General features: G+C 47.1%; 1 protein-coding gene across 1 annotated transcript in view; it reads left to right on the forward strand.

Moving 5' to 3' along the window:
* Positions 1-25,916, forward strand: part of Mgmt (O-6-methylguanine-DNA methyltransferase) — a 237,361-nt gene that overhangs the window by 168,736 nt on the left and 42,709 nt on the right. The window contains exon 3 of the mRNA XM_075974882.1: positions 17,948-18,108. Coding sequence (XP_075830997.1) covers positions 17,948-18,108 — 161 coding nt within the window. The remainder of the gene's footprint in view (positions 1-17,947; positions 18,109-25,916) is intronic.

The following is a 25,916-nucleotide window of genomic DNA, read 5'->3' on the forward strand; positions in this document are numbered from 1 at the left end:
GCTATGCCCACCACCAAATGCTACATATCAAGAATTCACAAAGCGGATTCTTAAAATAATACCTTTCCAATTCCCATCTGTGCTTTGAACTCTTTCAAAGAGCGCATGTCAATAAGACCTTCACACCTACCATGAGTGGCCTCTCAAGAACCCACTCCTGGCTGTTGAAATGAGCACAAAGATCTCACTGAAGGCACGCCTCTGCTGATCTGCGTGGCTCTCCCTACCTGCACACAATTGAATGAGAAATGATTCTACTTCTGCTCTTCTTTATGCAGAGTCATATTTAACCCTCTCCAGCTTGGAGGGCTGGCCCATAAACCTTACTTCTCCCTTGCTCTCAACTATTCTTAAGTTTAGGAGGATGCATGGTGGCAGAGGTGCTTAGCAACCATCCTCCCTCTCCTTGATGCTACGTGTTAATGTCAATTATAAGGAAAATGACTCTTGGCATCAGAGGTTTATTTCGATCTCTTCTAAGAAAATTGACAGCTCTTCCAACTTAACACCCGAGGAAGGGGAAGCAGACACTGGGAGACATAGCCTGGACTGTGGACAGAGATGAGTGTTAAACAGTAAAGAGAAAAAGATAAGCCTATGCCTTTGTTGATAAATTGAGCTAGAAAAATCAAAGGTCTGTAACTACATCTCAGATCCCATGGCAGCGTCAGGATAGACCAGCAGGAAGATGGAGAACAAGGAGAGCTTGATGCTGTCGTTGGGTGAGGGTTTTCTCCAGCCTAGGATTGTCACTCTGTGGTTAGAGCATTTGCCCAGCGTGCATGAAGCCCCGAGTGTGATCCCCAGTACCTCATCAACGTATGGGGCAATCCCAGCTCTCGGGAGGTGGAGGCAGGCTGGTATCTTCTCTGTGCCTGTTATCAGTGAGATCTCATAAACAAACAGTATTTCAGGAAACGGGAACAGTGTGTCTGAAGGACAAGATAAAGAAAGACCGAGTAAGCACTGCCAGTTACCACGAAGGTCACGCCAGCAGGTGCTATCCAGCCAGTGTTGATGAGGCCGAAGATTAGTCTGTCAGACCGTATAGATGCAGCTCTTGGCCTTGGCCTCAGGACAGGCACTACAGTAAGAGGAGGCAAGCTGTCGCCTCAGGGCCATCCTGGTGTGAGGCCTCTAGGCCGAGTGTTTGATTCAGTGTGTGTGTGTGTGTGTGTGTAGGTACCTATGTGGATTTGGATACCCATGCACCTGTATGTATGTGGAGGCCAGAGGTCAAACCTCAAGTGTCACTCCTCAGATGACATTCACCTTGGTTTTTAAAACAGGGTCCCTCGCAGACCTGGAGTTCACCAAGTAGGCAAGGCTGGCTGGCCAGTGAGCCCCAGGAATCCACTTGTCTCCACTCACTCAGCACTGGGATTACAAATGGGGTCTCCATGAAACCTTTTTTCCCCCCCGTAATGTGGATAATGGAGATTGAACACAAGTCCTTACAGGTACTTCATTGATGGAGCAAGGTCTCACCCAGGCGCTCGCTCTCTCTCTCTCTCTCTCTCTCTCTCTCTCTCTCTCTCTCTCTCTCTCTCTCTCTTTCTCCCTTTTAATCATCTGAAGAATTACTTTGTTATTGGTCAAGTCACTCGTTTCTCATTTGTGTTTTTTATCTCATTTTACATGGTAAAATATTTAATGAAAGTAACAAGCAGGACAACTATATTTTCACAAACTCCATATCCACCCTCAATTCTGATTTGATTTTTTTTCTTTGGAAAAAAAAAAGTTGAAGTTTGTTTAGTCATATGCAAATTAGCAGTAAGACATCCAATCTTAAAGTAGGGAAAAGGGCCTATGGGAGCCTGGGAGTTATTCTTTGTGACACATACACACACACACACACACACACACACAGAGAGAGAGAGAGAGAGAGAGAGAGAGAGAGAGAGAGAGAGAGAGAGAGAGTTCACATATATATGTGTGCATTGGGAGACCACAGGTCAACCTCACTTTTGTTGCTCTCTGCCATTTTTTTGAGACAGGGCCCCTCCCTGGACCTGGGATGTTTTGATTGGACTAGACTGACTGACCAAGGAGGCCCAGGGATCCTGCTCTCTGGGCCTCCCCAGTTCTGGGATTCCAGATGTGAAGTGCTGTACATAGCGTTGACAGGCACACTTGGATCAACCTCAGGTTCTCACGCTTGTGCAGCAGGCACTTTGCTGAGCAAGCCCCATGGTTGACACACGCTCACACTCCTCTACAACTCCTGTCTGTTTTCTGTGACATTGCCTTTCTCTTGGAGACTTTGAGCTTGTCGGCAGAGGGCCACGTCTGTTGGAGGAGTTGAGGAGGTTTTCTGGCTCAGCTCACTGTCATCCTCCAGGCAGTTAGTGGGACTTGGCAAGTGTGATCTTGGTGCTTTGACCTTCTGGTGGTCTCTGTGCCAAACCAACAAAACAATGCTCAGGAGAGGAGAGATGACAGGCCAAGAGCCATCTGAAACCGTGCAGTATTTTAAATTAATTTGGCCCCATAGCATGGGACGGGGAGATATTACTAAGTCTTTATGACTCATGCAGACAGGTCTTGGGTTCATGAATCCATGTTGACTCTTGGACTCTGGGTAGGACTGAAACTACCCTTTTGTGCTTGAATGTGACTCAGACTGTCAGTTCTTAACTGTTCAAGTTTTAATCCAAACAGAGAGGTGGGTAGTAAGCACTTAATCAAAACTCAGAAATGTTCTTGCCATGCTGCAGCCTGTGCTCAGTCAATCTGAGTTTAGAACTTCAAGGCTGCGGCCTTTTGAGAATGCATGAAGTCAACTGAAAACACTAAGACTCTACTGGGAACGCAGTCTTGGTGTAGGAGGGTCTTCTGTCTATGTGTTACTTTCATTGGTTAAATAAAGAAGCTGCCTTGGCCTTTTGATAGGCCATCTTTTAGGTGGATGGAGAAGACAGAACAGAATTCTGGGAAGAAGGGAAGTGTGGCAGACGCCATGGCTCTCCTCTCCCAGACGGACGCTGGTTAGACTCATGCCAGTAGGCCACAGTCAAGTGGCAATACAGATTATTAGAAATGGTTTAGATGAATATGTGAGAGTTAGCCAATAAAGGGCTGGAGATAAAGGGCCAGGCAGCAATTTAATTAATACAGATCTCCATGTGATTATTTCGGGCATAAGCTAGCCGGGGGCCAGGACGACAAGCAGCTCACCACTCCTCATTACTACACAGTCTGGCCCCAGAATGCATCAAAGTGCTTAGACTCATTCCAAATCCTCCCTTTAACTATACCCACTCCCTTCTCTCCCTCCCATCTATCTTTATCTTGAAGTTTGCATTCCCTCATTGACAGTTCACCAATGGCTCTATGTACATCACACGAACTATTGGTGCCAATTGCTGTGAGTGGTTCAGAGCTGACTGGAGATGGGCTGTCCTTGCCTCAGGAAGGCAGGGAGAGTGTGTGAGCTCACCCACACATGTTCTTCAGGGAGTACCTAACTATTCCAGGTGAGATTCAGCTATGTTTGCAGATTCCTTGGTGTGCCCTCTATGGAGAAGACAGGAAATTAGCCACGGATGCTGTGTGTCTGGCAGAGATGAGGGTGTAGAGTCTGGCAGGGTACCAACCAAGGAGTACAGTGTTTGACAGAAGTCAGGGTAGGGAGCTGGGAGGGCGGCATCCAGAGGGTAGGTACTGTGAGCTTGGCAAAGATCAGGGTACAAAGCTTGGGGCACCAGCTAGGAGATGCTGTGTGCTTGGCCATGATTGAGGTATAGACCTGAGAGGGAAGCAGGCCAGAGGCTGCTTCGTACTTGGCAGGAGCTACCCTTCAGTGTGTTAGAGCCTCGCCCACACCAAGGACATTGGTGTCAGATAGTGTGGACCCTCACTCTGTGCACATGAGGCATTGCAGAGAGATAGTGAACAGGACAGAAACATCGACCCCCACGGGATCCAGGAATATGTGTGATTTGTGGAGGTTCTCTGGGTGTGACTGAAGTGTGGACAGGAGCATTCTAAGGTTCTTCTGACTTTCAAGCATGATTACCATGAGAATAGTGAACACTAAAGGAGGGAGATGCCTGACTCTGACCCAGCAAGAGTGTTGGAGAATTTTAGGATTGTTAACAGCAGTAGGGAGTCGAGGGATAATGAATGACAGCCTCTTGGTAAGCCTAGCTTAAGTTGAAGCTTCCAAGCAGACCAGAAGGTCTGTATGAGTTTAGATCAAGGGTCCCAGCAGCCTCCTGTGCAGGATCAGATCACAGAGGAAGAACCTGGGAACTAACCAGTTCTGGAGCTGTATCCAGAAGCAAGTAAGCATGGCTGAATGCTGATGGAACTTTCGTTTACAAAGACAGGTAGTCGGCCAGGTTTAGCCTGTAGAGGCTTGTTGGCCAGGGAAGCCTTGGGAATCCTGTGTAAGGACGAAAGGGAATCAGAGTGAGAGGGGGTGGGAATCCAGTGGCAGCTGTTCTACTGGTCCGAGAGAGTCTGGGGCTCAGATGCTTCGTAGCCTTAGGGCTGAGGAAGATGAAGGAGAGCAAAGCTCTCAGCATCTTCTGAAGGAAGCCATGAAGTGGCTTTGGTGCAAGTGGAGACACCTGAGGCGGGTTTGTCCCTTGCATGTGCTAAGGAGGCTTTGAAGTCTGCTGCTGGGCCTTCCTCCTCTGGCCATTCCCCATCTACGCCCCCAGGGAGGGAGCCAAGCAGCATCCGGTAGATACTCCAGGGTGAGCACAGCTCTGTGACAAAGCTGAGTAGGACATGGAGTGAGCGTCCTAAGGTCTGTGCACAGAGCTAAACTATTACATCGCAGAGGAGTTGTGTCTGTGAAAGGGTTTCCCAGAAGATCGTCATGCATGCTTACATTTGCATCTGCACCCCTAAGCCAGCGTTAACACACTGCAGCTCCAGAATGCGAATAGCTAGACATGCAGTCATTCCTTCATGACCATGCTCTCTGTGTAGAGTCTTTATTTCCAAGGATCCAAGCACTGGGGTTCATGCAAGGGTTAAAATCTTAAACATCCAGCCCATATAAACGTAAAAAGATGTCTCTGTGGCATTGATTTGCAGTTGGAAGATAATTTCGCATACGAAGTCCCTTTTCTAAGGCTGGCAATGGAGCTCGGTAGAGTGTTTGCCTAGATGCACAGAGTTTTCGGTTCCAGCCCCAGCACCACATAAAACTGGGTGTGGTAGTGTGTGCCCATAAATTCAGCATGCAGGAGGTGGAGGCAGGGGGTTCAGGTGTTCAAGGTTATGTCCATCTACATAGTTCTCGAGACATGCCTGGAATATATGAGACCCTGTCTGGGAGAGGTAGGAGGGAGCGAGAGACAGGAAGGGAAAGAGGGAGGGAGAGACGGAGAGACAGAGGGACTGGAAGTTGGATTGACTGCAAGAACAGGCATCTGTGAAGGGATGCACATGCTGGTGCAGGGAAACAAGGTGGAGGGAGGCAGGAACATCTGTACCAGAGTTCCTTTGGCAACTATCTTCAGCAGGATGGTCCTCCCTTTCCATTTATCACTGGTACCAGCAGCAGAGTCCCAGTGTCAATCCAAGAGCTTAAAAGTGTTACCCTAGGCTTTGGGGCTTACATGAAGGGGTCTTTCCTCAGTTCGCTGTCAGAACAGCTATACATAAGTGCCTGGTTGTTTGGACTAGAAAGCCCTGTGACCCCTCCCCTGGGACTAGCAACTAGTCCCATGGTCCGATCAGGCTGCCTGAGATGTGACAGCATCCTGAGGGCCACAGGGACTCTTGAAAAGGAGGAGATGGCATATAAAATAGGGCTTTGCAAGCAGCATGGGCAGGAGCTGGCAGTTGTTAAAGCGCCAAGTTCAGCTGCTCTGAAGTGGGGTGTGTTCTACAGGCATCTCGCAGCCCTTTCGCTCTTGCTTCCTGCTTTGGAACATATCGGGACTCTTCCCTCGGTGGAGTTTCGATTAGAAGGGCCGAGGGTGTAGCTGAACTAAGCTCGAGTCACTGGAAGAAAGACAGGACCTGGGAGAACGGCCAGAGTCAAGACGAAAGGGAGGGTGGGCACGCAGCTGAGCCCTGTTCGCAGCGTGATCTCATCCCGGGTTGAAACCCTGGCTTCTCCTGCCAGTGACAATACTTCTTGAAAAGGCACAAATGTTTTCTGCTTCTTGTAATCCACTTCTTGCAAATATTAGTGCTCTGGAAGAAAGATTTATTTTAATAATGTGAGTTTCAGGGTTTTTTTTTCCCTGTGGTTAATGTTGTTTTATTACTCTATATTCTTGCCAGAAAGTGCATTTTAAGAGTTTCAATTCAAAATTAAATATGACCTCAGTGTTTTAAAATACAATTATATTAACTGTCCATTTAATAGTTGCTTAAGATTGTTTGGCCACTAATGCATACTCAATATACTTGTCTTATATTAAATACAGTATTTTTTTACTCCACTGACCAGCTAACGTGACCAGCGAACATGTCCCAGCTGCAGCAGTTCACAGGAGAAACTAGGGTCTTCTCAGAAGTAAGCGGCAGAACGGTGTCCACTGGAAAAGTGTGCTGTTACCTATCACAAGCTGGGCTTTTCTGTGAAAACACCCCTGTGTTTGATAGTAGGGAACTATCTATTATTTATTTAGAACTGTACAAACCAATTTGCCAGTCGGGTAATTTAGGGGCAGGATTATTTATTAATAAGGCCAGTACATGAGTTAATGGGGCTAAACTCTTCAGAGGTCAATCCTCATCTAATCCAATCTTTTTGTAAAATAAAAAGAGGCCTCGTCTTTGGCATATTTAGTTATTGTTTTAAATTTTAAGTCAGAAACTCCACTGTTAAAGTGAACTTTTTTTTGTCTGAATGGCATGGTTGGTGTGGGAGGGCCTTCTGTCTATGTGTTGCTTTTATTGGTTAATGAATAAAGAAACTGTCTTGGTCTTTGATAGGGCAAAAGAGCAGAGCAAGGCAGGGAAAACTAAAGTGAATGCTGGGAGAAAGGAGGCGGGGTCAGAGAGAAACCATGGAGCCCCACTGGAGCCAGATGGAACTTTACCCAGTAACCACAGCCACGTGGCGATACACAGATTACTAGAAATGGGCTAAATTCAGATGTAAGAGTTAGCCAATAAGAAGCTAGAGCTAATGGGCCAAGCAGTGATTTAATTAATACAATGTCTGTGTAGTTATTTCGGAGCTAAGTGGTCAGGAACCAACAAGCGGCCTCCTCCTTACTACGCATGGTGGCAGAAAGTCTGTAAACTACATGGAGATGGAGTCCATGAGCTGAATTGGGTTGATGGGTTTTTTCCCTGTTAATATCAAATGCATTTTTCCTTGTTGTGTGGGCTCAAGGGAAGAAGCAAGACTGGTTCTCCACAAAGGTGACCCATAGGAAACATGGGAGAGGAAGAGAAGCTAAGGAGGGACCTGACCTCCTGGTTCTCCTTCCTTTGGGACTGGAGTGGGTCCTGACAGCCACTTCAGGTGCTTTGCCTCTGGGGAATCTCCATTTCCCCTCACATCCCACATTCCCAGTGGGAGTAGCCATGGGCTTCCAGTAAGGATGGACAACGTGATGTTGTGGACCAGCCGTGGGCTTCCGTCAGGAGTGGACAATGTGATGTTGTGGACCAGCCATGGGCTTCCGTCAGGAGTGGACAATGTGATGTTGTGGACCAGGCTTGGGCTTCCAGCGAGAGTGGACAATGTGAAGTTGTGGACCAGACGTGGGCTTCCTCTTCGTGGTCCTCAGGGTCTCCTCTGGCCTAGGGAAGCTGGTGCCTGCACAGCGGCTCTGGTGCATACCATGAGTACTGAGAGTGGTCTCCTCAGTAGGGCTGCGTCAGTCTCCTCTGGTAACAACTCAGTGGGTTCCTCTGTGAGGCTGAGAATCCTGATGAAACACTGAGGGTGTGGTAATGTGACCTTCATCTGGGACCTTTGGACCTGATGGAATCCAGTATGGTTTTGGACTTACAGGAGGCTACAGCTCAAGGTTTTACTCTTACCTGCTGTTTTGGGCTTGTTTGTTTGTTTTCCTTATCGTGTAGTCAGTGGGGATGAACAGACATGAAGGAAGGAAAGCCCCTTCATCTTTTGGCTTCAAATCGGCACCATTTCCAGGCTCTTAACTGTAGAGTCCATCTAAAGTGAAATTGGACGGGAGGCCCACTCCCAGGGTGTTAGCTGACCTAGCATCCAGGTCCAGGCAGGCGAAAAGATGTAACTTCTGCTGTCTAGAAAACCTCTGGTTATTTTCACTGCAGAATGGTTCTCAGCAAATTATTCATTGAAGAAACGGAATCTGAAAGCAGGCACATTAGGAACACATGGTGTGATAAGGGCGTCTCCTTAACCACCTTGCACCTGCATAATCAATTAGTTCATTGGGCAAATACTGTGTTCCAAGAATATGCTAGAAGGATCAACAGGCTGGGTCTGCTCTCCCAAAACAGTCTTGGTGGAAAGTCCATGCTTTGTCTAAAGCCCTGTCTCTCTCCTGCCATCCGGTCATGCTGTATAGAAAAGGTTATGGCCTAGTCATTCTACTTTTCTGGACCTACCTTCTGGAGGGTAAAAATTTGGGAAGGTGGTGGTGGGTCAGAGGCATTCTGGGGATAGGCCTGTTGTGTGACTTTTCCTAGGTAGATGTCAATAAACAACTACGTTCCTCAGATAGACCACCAAGGATGGGCCCAGAGAAAAAGTTCTGACTAAGTCTAGCTTGATGAGCCAGTGAGTTTATTATAATTCCACAGAGAAATCTTGGATGACTCTCAGGTAACTGTGTCACCAAAAACCCAGCTCCAGAATGGGTGACAGCTCAAAAAAGTTCCATCTCTGGGGCTCTCTGATCAACTTGTAGGCTTCTCCACTAAAGCGTCTTCTCCCCGCCCAGTAATTGTTCACTGCCTATAAACTCAGGAAGGAGCCTCAAGGATCTTCTTTCTCAGCTTCTTGAACCTTGTAAGTTTCATGAACTTCCTGAGCCTTAAAGAGCCTCCTTCCTTTCAGGAGGGATTCTTTAATTCTACACAATAAGACCTCTTGTGGAAAGGAATGTTGTGTTCTGTGGACAGGTCACCAAACGACTTTTAAATCACATGCCTGACACGTGCTAAGCCTTGATAGTAAGCAATGGATGTGGACAAGGGGCTTGTTTTAGATTGTTTCCCTAGATGCAATGAGCCCTAATCTTTGAAGGACCTACCTTCCTAAGGCTACTCTGGGGGATAGAGCTATATGATATGGAGGGGCTTGCCAATAAGACCTCCCAGTCAATTGCCTTGCCTGTTAATAACCTAGATAGCTAGACTATAGGGCACTAAACCAGCTGTCTTTACCCCTCTGAAAGGCTGTCTTGAGATTCCCCAACTTCTGCTGCTCATTCTTACCTCTTGACACTTGCTCCTGTGGAAAGCAAAGGCCCACTGAGTATGGTTTCATTTCCAGTCCCCAACACCGTATGTTCTCAAGCAAGCCCTTGCTTGAAACTCATGGCATCTTCTCCTAGGTGGTCTTGCAAACCCCTAAAAGCACAGACTAGTTAGTTCTCAGCACATAGCAATCTTTTGCTCTTTCATCCTGCCTCTTGAGCAAATATTGATTGCCTTTATTTCAACAGGAAAAGAAAGAAAGTGATTTCTTTACTCGGAGAGGCTCTGTGCACACTTGAGCCGGGTAGAGTGAGGCCAGGTCTGTGGAGGCACCAGAAGATGAAACCACGCATGTGTATAGATTAGTCCAACAGAGAAACCAAAAGACAGAGGATGTTCATAACAAGTGGCTCTGTTTGCAGCCATGTATCCCACCGTGAAGTTAGTCATAGGAGAAGATACAAGTGGTTGACCAGATGCCCATTTGAGATCCCTGCGAAGAAAATTTAGTAGTAGTCCCTGGTTGTTGTCAGTCTACACACTGATGTTCATTTTTCGAGAGCTAAGAAAGGGAGTTGTTATCCGGGCCCCAAAATCCTCTGGGAAACACCCTTTTGGAAGTCCCCTCAATATGATGAGCCAGAGAGGGACTCTTGTACTTTTATGGATGTGTAAGCATTTTATTTTAAGATGCTAAATTAAATTTGGAGAGAGGCAAGTACCTTCTGTGTCTAGAACATTAAAAAGCCTCTCTGTTTGCTACTTGGTGGTAGGAAGCAGAGGCAACATAGACGTACGGCTATTTGAACTCTTTATTTGCTGCATTTACAATATTAATAACAGTGTTTCCAGAAGTTGTCACATCAAGTAAAAGATCTTCATTCCAGGCTGTCTTTGGGGGCCAAATTGAGACTGGATGCATGCATTTAATAAATTGTAGTCTCAAGTAGTCATTTTTGTAAATAATTAGTTTCAGCGAAAGAATAAGTTAGCATATTGTATGCGTCTAATGTTGCAGGCGCACATACAGCAAACTTTGCTATTAATCAACAGTCGAGCACTGCAAGTGGGGTCTCATACATAATGAATTGTGCTTAAGCCTCATGGGTTTCTTGATAGAAAAATAAAAGAAAACACAAGTGTAGTCAGCTTTTGAATAAAATTTAACTAGATTGCTCTGCATCCTATAATTGTTTTGGAATCATTAGGGACCTGATCATTCATCTGTAGTTTTGGGGTGTTTTTATCTTCATCTGTCAAATGCTGGAGACTTTTAATGATATGTTAAAGTGTTGATAAAATAGAATTTTTCTTTTAATGACTTACATTAAAGGTGTAAAGGTCTATATTGCCTTTTTAAGATATTCTAATAGCCTGTGTGTACTATTTAAACTGCCTTTACAATATGGTTTTAATTGCTGATGTGTTTTTAACACACAATTATCTTTTTAAGAAAAATATGTAATCCTTATGGGGAAGAGTTTAAAATTTATATAAACTTTTCTCCATTTTTGTGGATGTATTAAAATGCTATAATAAATCCTTTTGTGGTTTTATTTCGGATCTGGAATTTATTTGAGCCTCAAATTTTGTTTGAGGTAAAGCCTCGTTGTGTAACTCAGATTGACCTTGAAATCAGGAGCCTTCTGCCCCACTTGTCTTAGTGAGCGTCAGTTTTGAAGAACTGGTATGCTTATGGGAAATTGATACCCAACTTTGCAGCATCCATATGACCTTCTAAAGCCATCAAAATGGAAAGTTGCTAAAAACTCATAAAGTTCCCTCATACTGTTGACTCTGGGACATATCATTTCATGGCTGGTGATGGTATTATAAAAATAGAACTCATGTCAGGGACGAAGGGCCATGGACTCAATGAAACAGTGCTGAGAGGACATCAGAGTCCTCTGCTGTGACTGTAGAGTGTCACTGCCTTCCCCGCAGGCTCTCTAGTTCTGTCCTTCTAGTGTGTCATGGTAGAAATGCATGTTTGGTCAGGCTGCTCACCTCACTCAGTTGGGAGGCAGAGTACAAGAGGAAGGGGCCCTGACTCTGACCCTGACCTAACTCCTTCCAACTAGGCCTCTTCTGCTATCTCCCATAGTGCCACAGGCTGGTGATCAAAGCACATGGGCCTTTGGAAGACATTTCAGAGTCAGACAGGTACTGTAACAAGGCTCTTATTGCTATCTGTAAGCTCTCTTCTTGTGAGTGGTATGTGTTCCTATTCTACTGTAGTAAACACTGATGAAACCAACATGGGAGAGGATAGTGCTTATTGGGCTTACACTTCTATACCACAGAGCATCCCTGAGGGAAACTAGGGCAGGAAGTCAAGCTGGAACCTGGAGGCAGGACCTGAAGCAGAGACCATGGAGGGAGGCTGCTTATGGCCTCGCCTGCCCTGACTTACTTGCTCAGTCTGCTTCCTTATATAACCCAGAACCACCTCTTCAGGGGCAGCACCTCCCAGAGTGGTCTGGCCCCTCCCACATCCGCCTTCAAGAAGATGTCCTACAGACTTGCCCACAGACCAGTCTGATGGAGACAATTCCTCAATTAAGATTCCCACTTCCCATGTATTAAGTGGGCAAAAAGTAATTGTGATACTAATTGTTATTATGCTTATACTTACCTTTGGGCGGGTGGAAAATCTGTGACATAGCCGACCTGTGAGTCACTGAGAATAGCTCGTGTGTGTGTGTGTGTGTGTGTGTGTGTGTGTGTGTGTGTGTGGTGACGTCATTAGCACAGCTCTGTTCGTGAGCTGTTGCTGAGCAGCATGACCTCAGTGCAATTGCAAGCGCCTACCAGTGTGTCTTTATGGCTCTTCACCTTGCCTCAGTTTCCTTGTTGAGGTTGCCTTTTCTTATCGTTGGCATCAGCTCTTTCGTTCACCCCTTTTTCTATTCTATATCTTAAAATCACCCTGGGAAAGGTGAGCTGCCAAGCCTGCATGCGAGTGTTGCCTGGACAGCTCCCACCCCCAGGCAGTGCTATGGAGCCGTCACTCACTGTCCATTCATGGACTGGCATGAGGCTGGAGAGTCCTTGGTAACCCCCTTCCAGCATAGGGTTGTTTGAAAGGCATCTAAGAAAGAGCCACTGCCGTTGCCCTGCGTGCCTCACCTTCACGTCCCCTCTATCTGCACAGTTGGCTACAGGTGCCCGAGGAAGGGGCCACCTAGGTGGGCACGCTCCCCAGTAAGCCGTGAATGGAATCAGACCGTCACTGAATTGGAATGAAAAAGTTTAAAGGCTTTATTCGGTCTGCCTTTTTCTAAAAAGCAGTCTTTATTGATAGCAGGTAGCATAGTTTGTTTCTCGTCTTCAATCCTACCCCTGGAAGAAAAATGCCCGGGTTTTAGTGAGAAGGCATAATTAGATGCAGGACACATCCATCAAACACAACCCACTCGGCTAGAGATCTTCTAAATTAGACATAATTGTGTGCGTGCCAGCACGGCGGAGCAAAAGTCTCCGCACGGTGTTTCGAAAGTCACCTCTGCCGCAGTTGTGCCTCAGTGAGCCTGTGAAGTCCGGAACTCCATCCCAGAGTCCCAGAGGCTCCCCCGCCCTCCGCACCACACACTGGAAGCCAGAGGAGGCAATGTTCCTCACCTAAGGCTGTCCGGTATGCTGCGTGTAGCCTCAGCTCTAGGCTCCTCCTCCTGTGAAGAGCCCTGCCAGGAACACCACACGTTGCCACACAGCTTCCTCTCCACCTTGCTGAAGGACACAGCCTACATCGGCTCCTTGCCAGAGTCTGGAAGAAATCTCATCTGTAGAATTCTTGTATGACCCTCTAGTGTCATAGTTAATGGTCCCAAATCATAGGATGCAAAGTCACCCTCTGGTGGAAAGGGACTGGGTCACAGAGGAGATGGCATGAGTACATGGTCCTTGTCCTTCTGCATTCTTATTGTCCATAGCATCACCCACCTTGGGGGTGACTGTCCGTACGTGGCCCCCACACATGTGAACGACTCTAAAGAAGTCCTAGCCTGTTTTCTTATAGCAAATGATGTTTAAGGTAAATACATTTGTTTTACTTCTTTGGGAAGTAGACGTCATTTAGAAATGAGCCTTTAGGTGATTATCTCCTCAAGGCACCTCCTGAAGCATCCCAGATTCCGTATACCCAAGTCTCCCATGGGCTGGGCCATGTTTCCAACTATTGGGTGAATCTGTACTCCGGGAAAGATGGAGGAGGTGGTGGCAGCTGTGTCTTTTATGTTTCCCTTGTAGCATGGCATGCACATGGCACCGCTTGGTAAAGAACGAGACCCCAGGAAGGCTCCCTCAGAAGGCTGTGGAGTTGAACCACCTACTGTCCAGAGCCTTGCCATGTCTGGTCTCCATTCAGTGGTTAAATAACTTGGCAGGATCCAGGAGACAAGATGGGCACCCCACACTGCACTGGGGCCATCTCCGTTAGGCTTGGCTGAATTCGTCTTGCCGGTCTGTCTTCCATTCTGTTCCTAAGGGTGTCTATGTCCTGATAGGGAAGCTTCATACAGAAAGAATAGCTCTGCTCGTGTGGCAGAAGTCTGGACTGGGGCTTTGGAGCCACTCGTCTTTGCCCTGTGCAGAAATGATCAGAGCTGCCATGCACCATGAGCCGTCGTCCCCTCTCGAAGTCACGAGCCACAGCACCACTTCGCACATCCTGCGCTCTGGAATCCCAGGAAGCAAGATGCTTTTGACCTGGAATTATCAACAGTTGCGGGTTTCTTGTGGACCCCACCCACAGTGTGTTAAGATCCTTCATACTCTAGCCTCATACTTCCTCCTGTGGTAGAAGCTAAAGGAAACAGGGTCTCTTTTTTTTTCAGCCCCTAGCCATCTTCCAAAGCCAAATTAAAGAGCAAAAGTGGAGTTTGTATCACAATCTTCACCTCCTGAGTCCTCCATGGGGGTAGGTGACGTGCTGGCCTAGAGAGATGGACCCATGTCAACCACTCAGATTGGAATAAGTGTCCCCAAGGAATACCAAGCACTGTACCGAGTGGTTCTCAGGGGTCTGCAGCTTGTTCTGGGCTGGTACCGAGGAACTTGAGTTTGGCATTTAAAAGAGTGGGGGCACAGAGCCTCTAATTATTGGAGTCTCAGCACTCGTCGGTGGGGAGGTCTGGAGAAACACCTCCATCGTAAGAACAGCCGTTAGCACCGCTGTCACGCCATAGCTCTTCCCTGGACGAACAGCCGGGAAGGCTGGCGGAAGAGGGCAGGGCAAAAAGAATAAATTTCATTTTATTGTAGAAATGGAAATTTGTGTCATGGCTTTAAAAATCTGGTTTTATGTGTGTGTTTAAAGCCATTCATTTTAAATGTAGCCCCATAAATCCTTGCTTCGGAATCAAAGCTGTTTTAATTACATTTCACCCATGGCTACTTATCTAGTGCTGATGGGGAAAGAGTTAAAAAGAGAACCCCGGAGTGAATCAGAGGTGAGATCTTTAGCACAAGCATAAAAAATCAATTTAAGATGAATTTTAGTACTATAAAAATTCTTCACATATCCTTTTAAGAGTGGGAAATGCTAGGAAACACGGCTCGCCCTCTGGAAGGTGGAAGGCAGGCCAACATGGGCAGCAGAGGCCTCCGAGCCGTCGCTGAGAAATACAGAAGGCCCAGACTCGTGCTTTAAAATGTTCCCTCATATGGTGAACACTGATGTCCGTCAGAACCCCCGTGTGCAGCACCCATCAGCACCCACACTAACCTGGCCTTGGTGTTGAGGTACTAACTAGCCTTAACTACCTGTTTTATCTGTACCTACCCCTCTCCACCCCCCACTCATGTTTATGAAGGTGGTAGTTTGTACAAGACCTAAAGGCAGTCCCATCCCTCCCGTGTCCTTGGTTGGGAGTCTGTAAACATAGACATGGATTTTAGTCACTGCCTGTCTGAGCAGATGGAATGAACCCTGAAGACTACAGGCTCCTTGCTGGCTGCCTTGCTCTAAAGGGACCTGCTTGCCTCCCGCAGACACCACACCTATTCCCTATTCCCTATTCCCTCAGTTCTCCCGCCCTCGTCATTGCCAGGGACCAGGAGGGCAAAGTGCATTATGTATTTCTCCATCTCTTCCTTTAGACATCCTCGACACGCCATCCCCTTGGTTAGTGAGCAACAGAGGAAGAATAAAATGACGGAGCATGTATCTCTAAAATTGAGTAATATCGAAGCCAGGCACGGGCAGAAGTTTCCCTTCCCACGATCAGACAGTGCTAATAGGGAAAGCAATCAGGGCAATGAGACAGTTCCATCTCCCTAGGAGACTCCCAAGAGAGGCCTGTAGTCTGCATGCAGAGCGAGCTGTCATCCCTGGGGCCCACCTGGGGTGTACAGGCAGCGGAGGTGGGGAGGGACATCATACCTGTTTGTTGGGGCCCAGGGTGGAATGAGGCCCCGCTTAGCGGTTTCAGAAAGAGCAGTTGTGATATCCACAGGATTGGGCAGCTCAGGGCCCGGTTGTGTGTGTATAGAAGTTGGGGGTACAGAGGACAATCTCTGGTGTCACTCCTCAGGTGCTGTCCATCTTTAGACCCTAGGGTCTCTCGCTGGGTCGGCACTCACCGTGCAAGCTAGGCTGTCTTCCCGTCCCCAGCGCTGAGAGTCCAAGCACATGCTGCGGTCCCAGCCTTTTCACTTTGACACTGAGAGTCTGACTTAGATCGCTGTGCTTGTGTGGCAGTCCTTTGCCACTGAGCTATTGTCCCGTCCTCCCAGGCCTGGTGTCTCCTCTCAGCCATCCACTCCTGCCCCGTATCCTCATGCATTATGGCTTCTTTCTCCATCAATCCTCTGGTTCCTTCCTAAGGGCCGAAAGCGTTCATATGCATCTAAGGCCTTTTCTGAATGACTTCCGTTTCTCTCTGAAAACAATACAAAGGAACCCTGCTCTGCATCCAAGCCTGGAAGTTCATTTCTTTGAAATATACAGGGACTTAGTGGAGACACAGAGGCCCCCACCAAGACGCTGTCCTAAGCAGTTACACACCTGCACAGGCCTGTTCACCTTGCTGTAAGCCTGCCACTGCCTATGAGAGTCAGATCTGCAATACACAAACAAAGAAGGAGCCACACACCAGCTCCTTGTGTCTCCTCCATCAAAACCTTCCCGGTCATGCTCATGGGACACCCTGCCATAGGACCGTCCTACCCTGCTTGCTGTGGGAACCAGCTCCTCTGTGGCTTGAGACCTTCCTGCCCCACCTCTAAGCTCTGACCTGTTGCTTTCTGCTTTAGTCTTTATCCAAAACTGTTGTCCCCATCCCCACCCCTGGCAGCTCTGGTGACTTCTGTCTGTGGAACCCATCTTGTTCTCCACCAACTTCACATAGGCAGCCAGGCCTAGAGTCCAGGCCCTGTCACACCTATGGGGGGCCCCATTTCCAAAGCTGACTGAAGGCCTCCCCTCCTTACCAAGATGTGTGGACACAAACCTGTGGAGTGAATGGTTGTGCCAACCCTCCCAGGACACAGGAGCCAACAGAGGTTGGTGAGATTCACAGTCCAAGGAATCTACACCTCTACACCATCCAGGCCTTTCCGCCTTGCCATGAGAACTTTGAAGGACCCAGAGAAGCTGTGCCATCCAGGCCCAAGAAAGTCACACAGAAGCTGCTGCTGTCTAGAGCTGGAAATGAAGAGAAGGAGAAAACTCACCAGAGAAATCAGATCCAGTGTCTGTGCCTCCTGGGTGTGGATCCCAGAAAATTGAAACAGAAACTGAGTCTGCCATAAAACTCCAGGCTCAGAGCCCAGAGCACAGAAGTGGCCTTCCCTCGCAGTGTACGCTCTTAGCCTGTAGAGCACAGCCTCAAAGGCAGACCCCAACTAAGCATGAACAGTGGGCTCCATGCAGGGCCAAATCAGGGAACAGAAGACGTCTCCGTGGAGGATCAGCAAAAACCCGTCCAAAACGGCTATGAAACATTTCAGTTTTAAACGCCAGGGCATCAGCTGAAGGAGGGGGACCACAGAGAGTGAGCAGGAGGATTTGTTACTAAGCACCTCCAGCTAGACACCCCAGGCAGGAGGGAGTCACCCCCACTAGCCTCAAAGCACTAAACTCATACGGTGATGTCACTTGCCACTGGTGCTAGGGAACATGGGTCAGTATACTCTAAGGAGCTTCCAAAGGTGTGGCCCAGAGAAGCGACCGGTCACCTTCTGCTGTGGGGATTCAGGGTGAGATGTGGGATGTGGATGGTACAGTCTGATTACCTGATGTTTGGGGAGAATAGTTTGGGCGGTGGTTAGCTGATGATGCTGACTCTCAAGCCCTAAACCGGGGCATGGGATGTTCCTATGTGTCAGTTCCTGGTTCCCATCCCCGGGCACTATGCCTGCAGAAACTTGGAATCCACATTTTGAACCCTCCCTGCCTGTAATAAGCCTGGGGCTGGAAAAGTAAATACAGGGACTCACTGCAGTGCCTTCCCACCCAGCGTCCCTTAGTGGTCATTTCTGTTATCTGGAGGTCTCTGTGCGTCTGGCAAAGACCCAGCCTGAAGAGTGGCCAACAGTCTCCCTCCATTAGCTGCAGTAGGTATGCTTTTCATGTGTGTGGTAACTGGGCTTCTTATCCCTTTTGCAGCCCCACAGAGGCCCCAGCTAGTCCTGAGTTGCTCAGTGGGCCGGAGGGACCACCAGAACCCCTGGTGCAGTGCACAGCCTGGCTGGAAGCCTATTTCCATGAACCTGCAGCCACAGAGGGGCTCCCCTTGCCCGCTCTCCATCACCCTGTGTTCCAGCAAGGTCGGTAACCGCACTCCCTTTGGGGAGCCTGACTTATTAACTATGGCTGACATCACAGCTCGTTTACTGACTACACAGGCTTGGAATTTTCACTCCGTCTAAACACAGGCGGCATGCGGCCAAGCTGAAGGCCGAAGGCTAAGAGCTCATGACCCCGCCCACTCCGAGTGGTTGTGTTAGTTTTGGCACATGGTCCCATAATTCTTGGCAAAAGCAGTAAAAATGATGCATGCAGATCAACTCTTGACTCTGGCTTGGCTGAAAGGTTTAAATGGGAACACATCTGAATGGCAGTAAATTCTTCAATAAGCTTATTGTTAGCTTGAACTCTCTGCCTGCCAACCGCACAGAGAACGAGCCCTCTATCTGGACAGTTAGCCACTTCTCTGAAGTGACTTGGTAACAGTGACTTCAGAGGCTACTCCGCCACTGCATCTTCCCAGATAAGTTTTGATTTCTCCAGCTTACCATGTATGTGTTCTAAACGATGAATTTTAAATGCATTGCTTAAATATAGTTGGCTAAGGGCACTGAAGGTCTCCCAGTAATCTAAGAAAACATCTCATTTCTTCTAAAGCTTGTTTGGATCTGTTCAGCACAGAAATTAATTACTGCAGCTAAGATCATTCCGGACCTATAGCAGAAATTTCGTCTGCATACTGACTTTTATAAGAAATCATTCCATATAAATTAGTATATATTCACTTTCAGACATACACGTTCAAATACGTGTGTCTCCTTAAGGGGAAACTATAATATTTTTTTAGCTATGGTGAAGCAATCTTGAGGTTCAGAATGGTGTTTTCTAATTATAATTTAGGGATGTTTGAATTGTTCCTGCTTTTCAGTTCACACTTGAAATTGGAGAATTTGGAGGAAAAAAAAAAAAAACAAGGTCAGAAGCCCTCTAAGTTCAGGCTGCTGCCTGACCAGGTTCACTAACGAGGTCAGACAAGTGAGGGGCTAAAACATGAGAATCTACTTTATACAAATAAACTGAAAGAACAGCTGGAATGAATGGGCACCTTGTTCACCCCTGTGTTGTCTAGGATTGTCTTTGGAAGGCTGTGCCCAGCAGGGGTGCCAGAATTTGTTAGAGGGTTTCTGGGAGAGGTGGATGGGTATCTGCAGGACACTGTGAATCCAGTGACCACATCTTCATCATTCACCCACTGGGGAAGAGAATTTGTCTGTGTACCTGCCCACGCTTTGTGGGGGGACTGAGAGCAGTGACTGAAGGGACTGCTTGCGACTGTTGAACATGTCCAACTGCCCAGCACAGGGAGGGAGGGAGGGAGGGAGGGAGGGAGGGAGGGAGGGAGGGAGGGAGGGAGAGAGAGAGAGAGAGAGAGAGAGAGAGAGAGAGAGAGAGAGAGAGAGAGAGAGAGAACGCACTACAGTTCAGGGTCTCAGGATAGAAAACTATCTTATAGAGGCAGAGCTATCTCCATAATCCCATGAGGTAGTAGATGAAGAATGAGCCTGTAAAATCCTAACCTTTCCTGAGATGGTTTTATGACTTAAAGAAAACTGTAGAGGCCAAAATTGTGAGGAAATGACTCACTTTTGGCAAGCCAGACAGACAGTGGGGTCTGCTGGCCTGGTGCCACCAGGGTCCAGATTGTACCTCGCCCTTACACAGACCAGGCCAGTGACCTGAAGTGTGGTGTGAGTGTGATCTCATGGTCAGTGGAGGGTGCCCACCAAGAGTGGCACTAGAAGAGCCAGGGATTCCTGGGCAGTAAGAGATGCAGAGGAGCCCTGCCACACTCTCTGCCACTCCCGTGCATATCAGTGAACTCCTGACTGAGGTGCCAGATCCCAAGAATCCCCAAGCATGTCCCCAGCACTTCAAGAGCCCACACCAGGCCCACACAATGGCAGTGCCCTGTGCCAGCAGGTTCTTGTGGATCTTTGGAGCCAGGAAGATAGAACCATCAGAATAGAGTGAAGCCATGGGCCACCCCCAGCTCTGCAGTATAGGTGAGCGCTTCCAGACAGACAGGATCCGCCCTGGCAGAATTAGATAGGGCAAGGCTTCTTCTGCAGGAGGCTCTTTCCTCCTGGTGTGTTAGGAATCTAAGACCCAGGCTGTCCGTTCCCAAGGTTGCCTGGACTAGGCCTGCCCCTGATAGTTAGTGGCTGCTGTGGGGGCCAGGGTTTCCCACGCCCTAGCATGTGCAGGCCAGGTGTTTTTAATTTAGTGTAGTCATTTGCTCCTGGGCAAAGACCAGGTGTGCAGATTTTACAGCCTGGAGAAGGAGGAATAGGGTTGGTTAGGGCACCCTGGCTTACATGGAATTAATTGGGTCCACTCCACATGTGTCCAGTTTGTATCTTGTAATGCCAAGAAAAGAGCAGAAGGAAAGTCTCACCAAAAACATCCTGGGATATCTCAGTGTCCTCTGGAACCTGGGGGACCCTAGACCAATCTGTACAGAGCAGGAAGAATGGGTCCACTTTGATATGGAATTAAATTTCCTTTACCTGCTCCATTCTCTGTGCATTTTGATTTCTGGATTTGTCTTATGCTTTTGCATGTCTTTTTTTCTTGGGGGTTGAGGAGCAGTGTTTGTTGTGGATTATTTTTGTTTTGCTTTCTTGTTTCCATATTCCTCATGATTTGGTCCTGATCTGTCCATTTCAACCTGTATTTAGAAGAAGAGACTTATGGGCTGGAGAGATGGCTCCGTGGGTGCTGTGCTTGTTGTCCAAGCCTAACTAACTGGGATCAGATTCCAAGTGTCCACACATAAGACAGATGAAGTGGTTCATACCTGTTATCCCAGTGCTCCTGTAATCTCTGATGAGACAGGAGAATTACTGGAAGCTACTGAGCCAGCTAGCCTGGCCTATACGGTGGTGAAGGAAGGATAAGGGAGACCCCTTTGAGGGGGTCGAACGACCCTTTCACTGGGGTCGTTTATCAGATACCCTGGAAAATCATATATTTACATTATGATTCATGACATTAGCAAAATTGCAGTTCTGAAGTAGCAATGACGTAATTTTATGGTTAGAGGATCACCACAACATGAGGAATTGTATTCAAGGGTTGTGGCGTTAGGAAGCCTGAGAACCACTGGTCCAGAGGCTCCTGATGGTACCTGATTCTGGGACTGTACCCGTAGCAACCTCCCCATGAGCCTTCCATCCATTCTCCTGGCTGACTGACTGCCCAGGACATCTGAGCATTTGAGTATCCAAGTCACATCCAGCCCAGTGTGCTCCAGTGTTGATAGTTGGGGAGGGGGTTCTCTTGATTTGGAGTTCCCAGGTGTATTGCTAGAAGGCAGCATTAAGTAGAGATTGCTCATTTGTTCATGGCTGCCCAGACCCAAATTATCACATAGAAACTATATTAATTACAATATTGTTTGGCCTATTAGCTCAGGCTTCTTATTAACTAACTCTTACATCTTAAATTAACCCATTTGTACTAATCTGTGTATTGCCATGAGGCTGTGGCCTACCAAAAAGATTCTTGTGTGTCCTCCTTTGACAGCTACATGGTGTCTCCCTTATTCCACCTACTCTCTCTATATATCTCTGTTTGGATTTCCCACTTGGCTTTACTCTGCCCTGTCTTAGGCTGGAAGCAACGTCTTTATTTACTAATGGTAATCTTTATTAACCAATGGTAATAAAACATATACACAGCATACAGAGGGGAATCCCAGATCAGCAGCATTTCAGGGGAGACATCCCTGAGAGCCTCTGGGTCTTCTGATCCCCTCTGGCTGTGTCTTTGCAGAACTGGTCCTATAGATCACAGGCTGCTCGGGCTCCCTACGTGTTTACAGAGTTCTGTCGGCATTGGCTGCCCTTCCCCAGAAGACACCAAAGCCCTAATGGACAAACACATACCATACCTGAGAATTATGCTCTACAAGAAACTGTTGAGCTAGCTCTGGGGCATAGAGATGACTCAGTACAGTAATACAGTTTTTGCCCATCCTACAGTGTTTATCTGGCAAGGGCATGAGTTTAGTCCCCAACAGTGTCCCCTGCAAAAAAAGAAAATGGTTTCCAAGTCTCCTGAGTTCTTTCTGCGGCATGTTTCACCCTGTGTTGCATTGATAGTCCCTGATAATTTTTTGGAACCTGTAACAGTGGCAGGTTAAGGGGTGGTGTGCTGCCATTTATTGACAGGTGAAGCTCTGGGCGGTGTGTACATACGTCTAGGAGTGTGCACGTAGCAGACCAAGGACATGGGTATTTGTTTTTGTCTTGAGAACAGTTAGCTAAGGTGTAAACTGTGTATTACCAGTTACTTCCAAGTCACTGCAGTCTTTTAGAAGATGTCCTGGGAATCTCAAGATCATGACTAGGAGACCATAGTTGTTGAGGGTTACCACAGCTAACCAGAACTATCATGGGGTGTCCAGAAGCAGTTAGAGAGAAGGAAGGCTGCTTCTGAGCCTGGATTTCCATTAATATGATGTAAGGTAGACCCAGTGTTGGGATCACTGAAGGCTGGCATACACTCAATGCCATCTCAGGGCAAAATCACAACCAGCCAGACCCCCCAAGAAATTGTGGGGGTTCAGGATGCCTCTATGCACAAGAGCCCATGACCAGTCAGCAGTTGCTAAGGCACTAGGGAACCTAGCAACCAGAGAGCTGGGTCTGTAGCTAAAGATGCAGTCCAGGCTTTGATCCCCAAGGTCTTCAGAGGTCTCCATGAGTAGAGGGTTGAGCCTGTATAGACCTCTGCCCCAAGAGGCAGGGCTCCACCATGCAACCCTACCAAGTCTAGCAGGTGGTACAGAAGAGCGTGCAAAAGCCAGTCACGTTCAAGCTGATGATCCCAAGGACCCCTGCCCCAGTCATATTGTGAGTGCTACTTTTGTGGAAAAACTACAATTTGCCTCTAGATTTTCCTCAGTGAATCTCTGAAAGTGTCTATGAAAATTAAATCCCCTTTGGTTATGTCAGCCTGTAGAGGGACTGTCTGCGGAATCCTGATGCTGGACCTCGGGTGTGGCTCTTCTCCAGAGGCAGCCGATGTTCAGTTTTCTACATGAAAAGACAGACATTGTCTCACTGCATTCTGTAGAAGTTTTTACATTTGAGACGAGCTCTGAAAACACAAATGATCTATCAAATCACTATTTTTTTTTGAAAGCAAGGCAGACTTTTCACTTCAAAGGGGGTTTTTAAAGTTTTATTCCCTGCTGTTAGGACCAGATAAACATATGCTATTCCCAAAAAGACTGGTCACATCTTTTAGTTCGTTATCCTAGAATATTGTATGTTAATATATTACAGATAATCTTAGTCATTTAAATTTTTGGAATTGTAGTGGAATATATTAACTATATAAATGAATATTTTACTAAAGCATGCACAGAATTGGGCTACATATTATCAATATTTTAAATATAGAACTGGACTGTACATTATCAATATATTAAGTATTGGTATACAGTTAAGAATAATGTCAAAAAAATTAATGGTAGGAGACAGAAGTGTGAAAACTCTTCCTTAATTTAAATGTTTTGCTGAGTTTTAGCTGAATCCCTATGTTCACTCAGTCTTGAAATATGAGATTTATGAGTCTCTTATCTAAAGGCCCGCTGTCTTCTCGCAGAAGGAAAAGTCAGATTTTTAGAGTAAAAAAGCATCCCTCCTTCCCAGGGTCAGTAGCCACCAGAATGGCTGACGGCTTTGTGATGCTGGGAAAACCCCCAGGACTGTGGACCCTGGGAGCTCACCAGGTGTGTCCTGCCCTGGGCCATGTTTTTATGCCGTATAGTAAATTACTTCTGAAGAAAGTTGAAGGACAAAACAGGGAAAAAGCATTTTCAAATGCTCATAAATACTTTCTGCTGTTAGCTCAGTTCACCTGGAGGTTTGCTTCCTCCAGTGTTCAGGCAGGCATTGACAGTGCTTGGGAGTCGCAGGTGAGCCCTGTCCCTCAGCCAGGGTGAACATATCCCGTCTGTTACTATGGCAACTACTTTTCTTTCCTTGACGACTACTGTTAATTTGGGCACAAATGCGTATTGTGTGAAGGGAACCCATTCATAAACTTGGCTATGATCTCACGTGTGCACCTTGTCTGCCTTTAAATAAAAAAGTAAACAAACACTCCTTCTTGGACTGGGTTCCTCTGCCCCTTGTAACCCCTCCAAGCAGTTTGATATTCCTCTTGAGCCCTTCCTTAAGTAAATGGCTTTGGGAAGACCTAGCAACTGAGCCAGGATGACAGACGGGCTTATTGCAGCCAAGACACACTTTTCATAGAAATTCGCATCTCTTTCCTCTTCTCGGAATAAAATATGCAAGAACGAACATAAATGGCATATCCCCCCCCCTTTTCCTTCCCCAAGAATTGGGCCTTTGATGTTCAAGAGCAGCGAATATTAAAGGCCAGCCCTGGCAGGCTGTGGAAAGCGTACCCATTTATGCCGAATGTAAAACAGCACAAATCTAGCCGAATGCGATGCTATCATTAGTTTGTGCGTCGCATTCTTGAAAATAACCGTGGAGGAGCCAAATCGGTTTAAAAGAAGATAACAAAATGGTTTAAGCTACTTAGGTTGAATGCCAATTATATTTTAATATTCAACTGAGCATATTTTACTAAGAAAAAAGGCGGCGTTGACGCATGCATAACTCATTGGCAGCGTCGACCAGCTGTGCCACTGTACTCTGCGAATCACTTTGTGCATCTCAGTAGCACGGTAATTTAGTAGCGGCCTACCTGAGTGATGGCATTTTCAATGAGCAGGTAATCTACAGAGAATTTTTATATGGTTATGAGTTCTGTGCTTCAGCCCAGCAACACAAAAATACATCAAGACCAATTACGGTATCAGCTTTCAGTGTGATACCCTCGCCACGCGAGTGCATGTATTTCTGCCCCAGGCATTTCAAATTGCATCTAATTTGAAATCTTTGGGGTTTTAATTAAATTTCAGAATATATGGAATTCTTCATTAGTACCTGCTCTGAATAGCAGATCCCTCTTCCCTCCATCTCTCGTTAAAGAAGTAGGCGGCGGTAAATAGTGTGCTCAAGAGCTGATCATTTGCGGGGCCCGGGTATCGGGACAGAAATGGTGAAATGCAAAATAATATCAAAAAGATTATTAGTCCAGGGAGAGTCTCTTGATTTGTATTTTAATGGAATTTTACATTTCTCTTAATGATTTGCAAATTGTCCTCTGATTATAAGATGCATTAAGCTTTTCATTTTAATGGCAAAGACACAGGCATTAGCAGAATATTTTTCCAGTCTTCTTTTTCGAGTGTTTCCCTGCAGCAGATAAATATTGAAACCATTAACACCTTTTGATGTGCACTACAGCCTTCGTCAGGGATCCCTGCATGGCCAGCCATGGTGGCTCATACCGAACACCTGGCCGGGATCACCTCTCCACCTGAAGACAGCAAGAGGCCATGATACCTGCTTCTCTCCTTAGAAAACAGACTTTTGTTTTCAGTATTTCACCAGGGTGTGTGTGTGCGGGGGGGGGGGGGGTCGTTTGTGTTAAAGCTGATTCATTTCAATATTAGTTAATGGTCCAATTTGTCTTAAAAAGCCGGCCTTGCTAGGGTCAAGGCAGGGGGATGCTGCTCCCAGCTGTAGCCTGGGGCTGACCATGAACTGACAGCCGAGCAGCCTTGCCGTGCTCCTCAGGAGGCTTCCCTGGAAACCCAGTGCATCGAGGGAGATGCACCAACTGTGTTAGCCGGCTGACCGGCCTGACCACTCGTGACCCCACAAAGTAACACTTGACTTTAGGTTGGCCTCTGGGATGACACATGGGCCTTGAGGCCAACACTTGCGGCTTCTACAGA

The sequence above is a fragment of the Microtus pennsylvanicus genome, chromosome 5 (assembly GCF_037038515.1).
Source record: "Microtus pennsylvanicus isolate mMicPen1 chromosome 5, mMicPen1.hap1, whole genome shotgun sequence".
Taxonomy (NCBI): Eukaryota; Metazoa; Chordata; class Mammalia; order Rodentia; family Cricetidae; genus Microtus; species Microtus pennsylvanicus.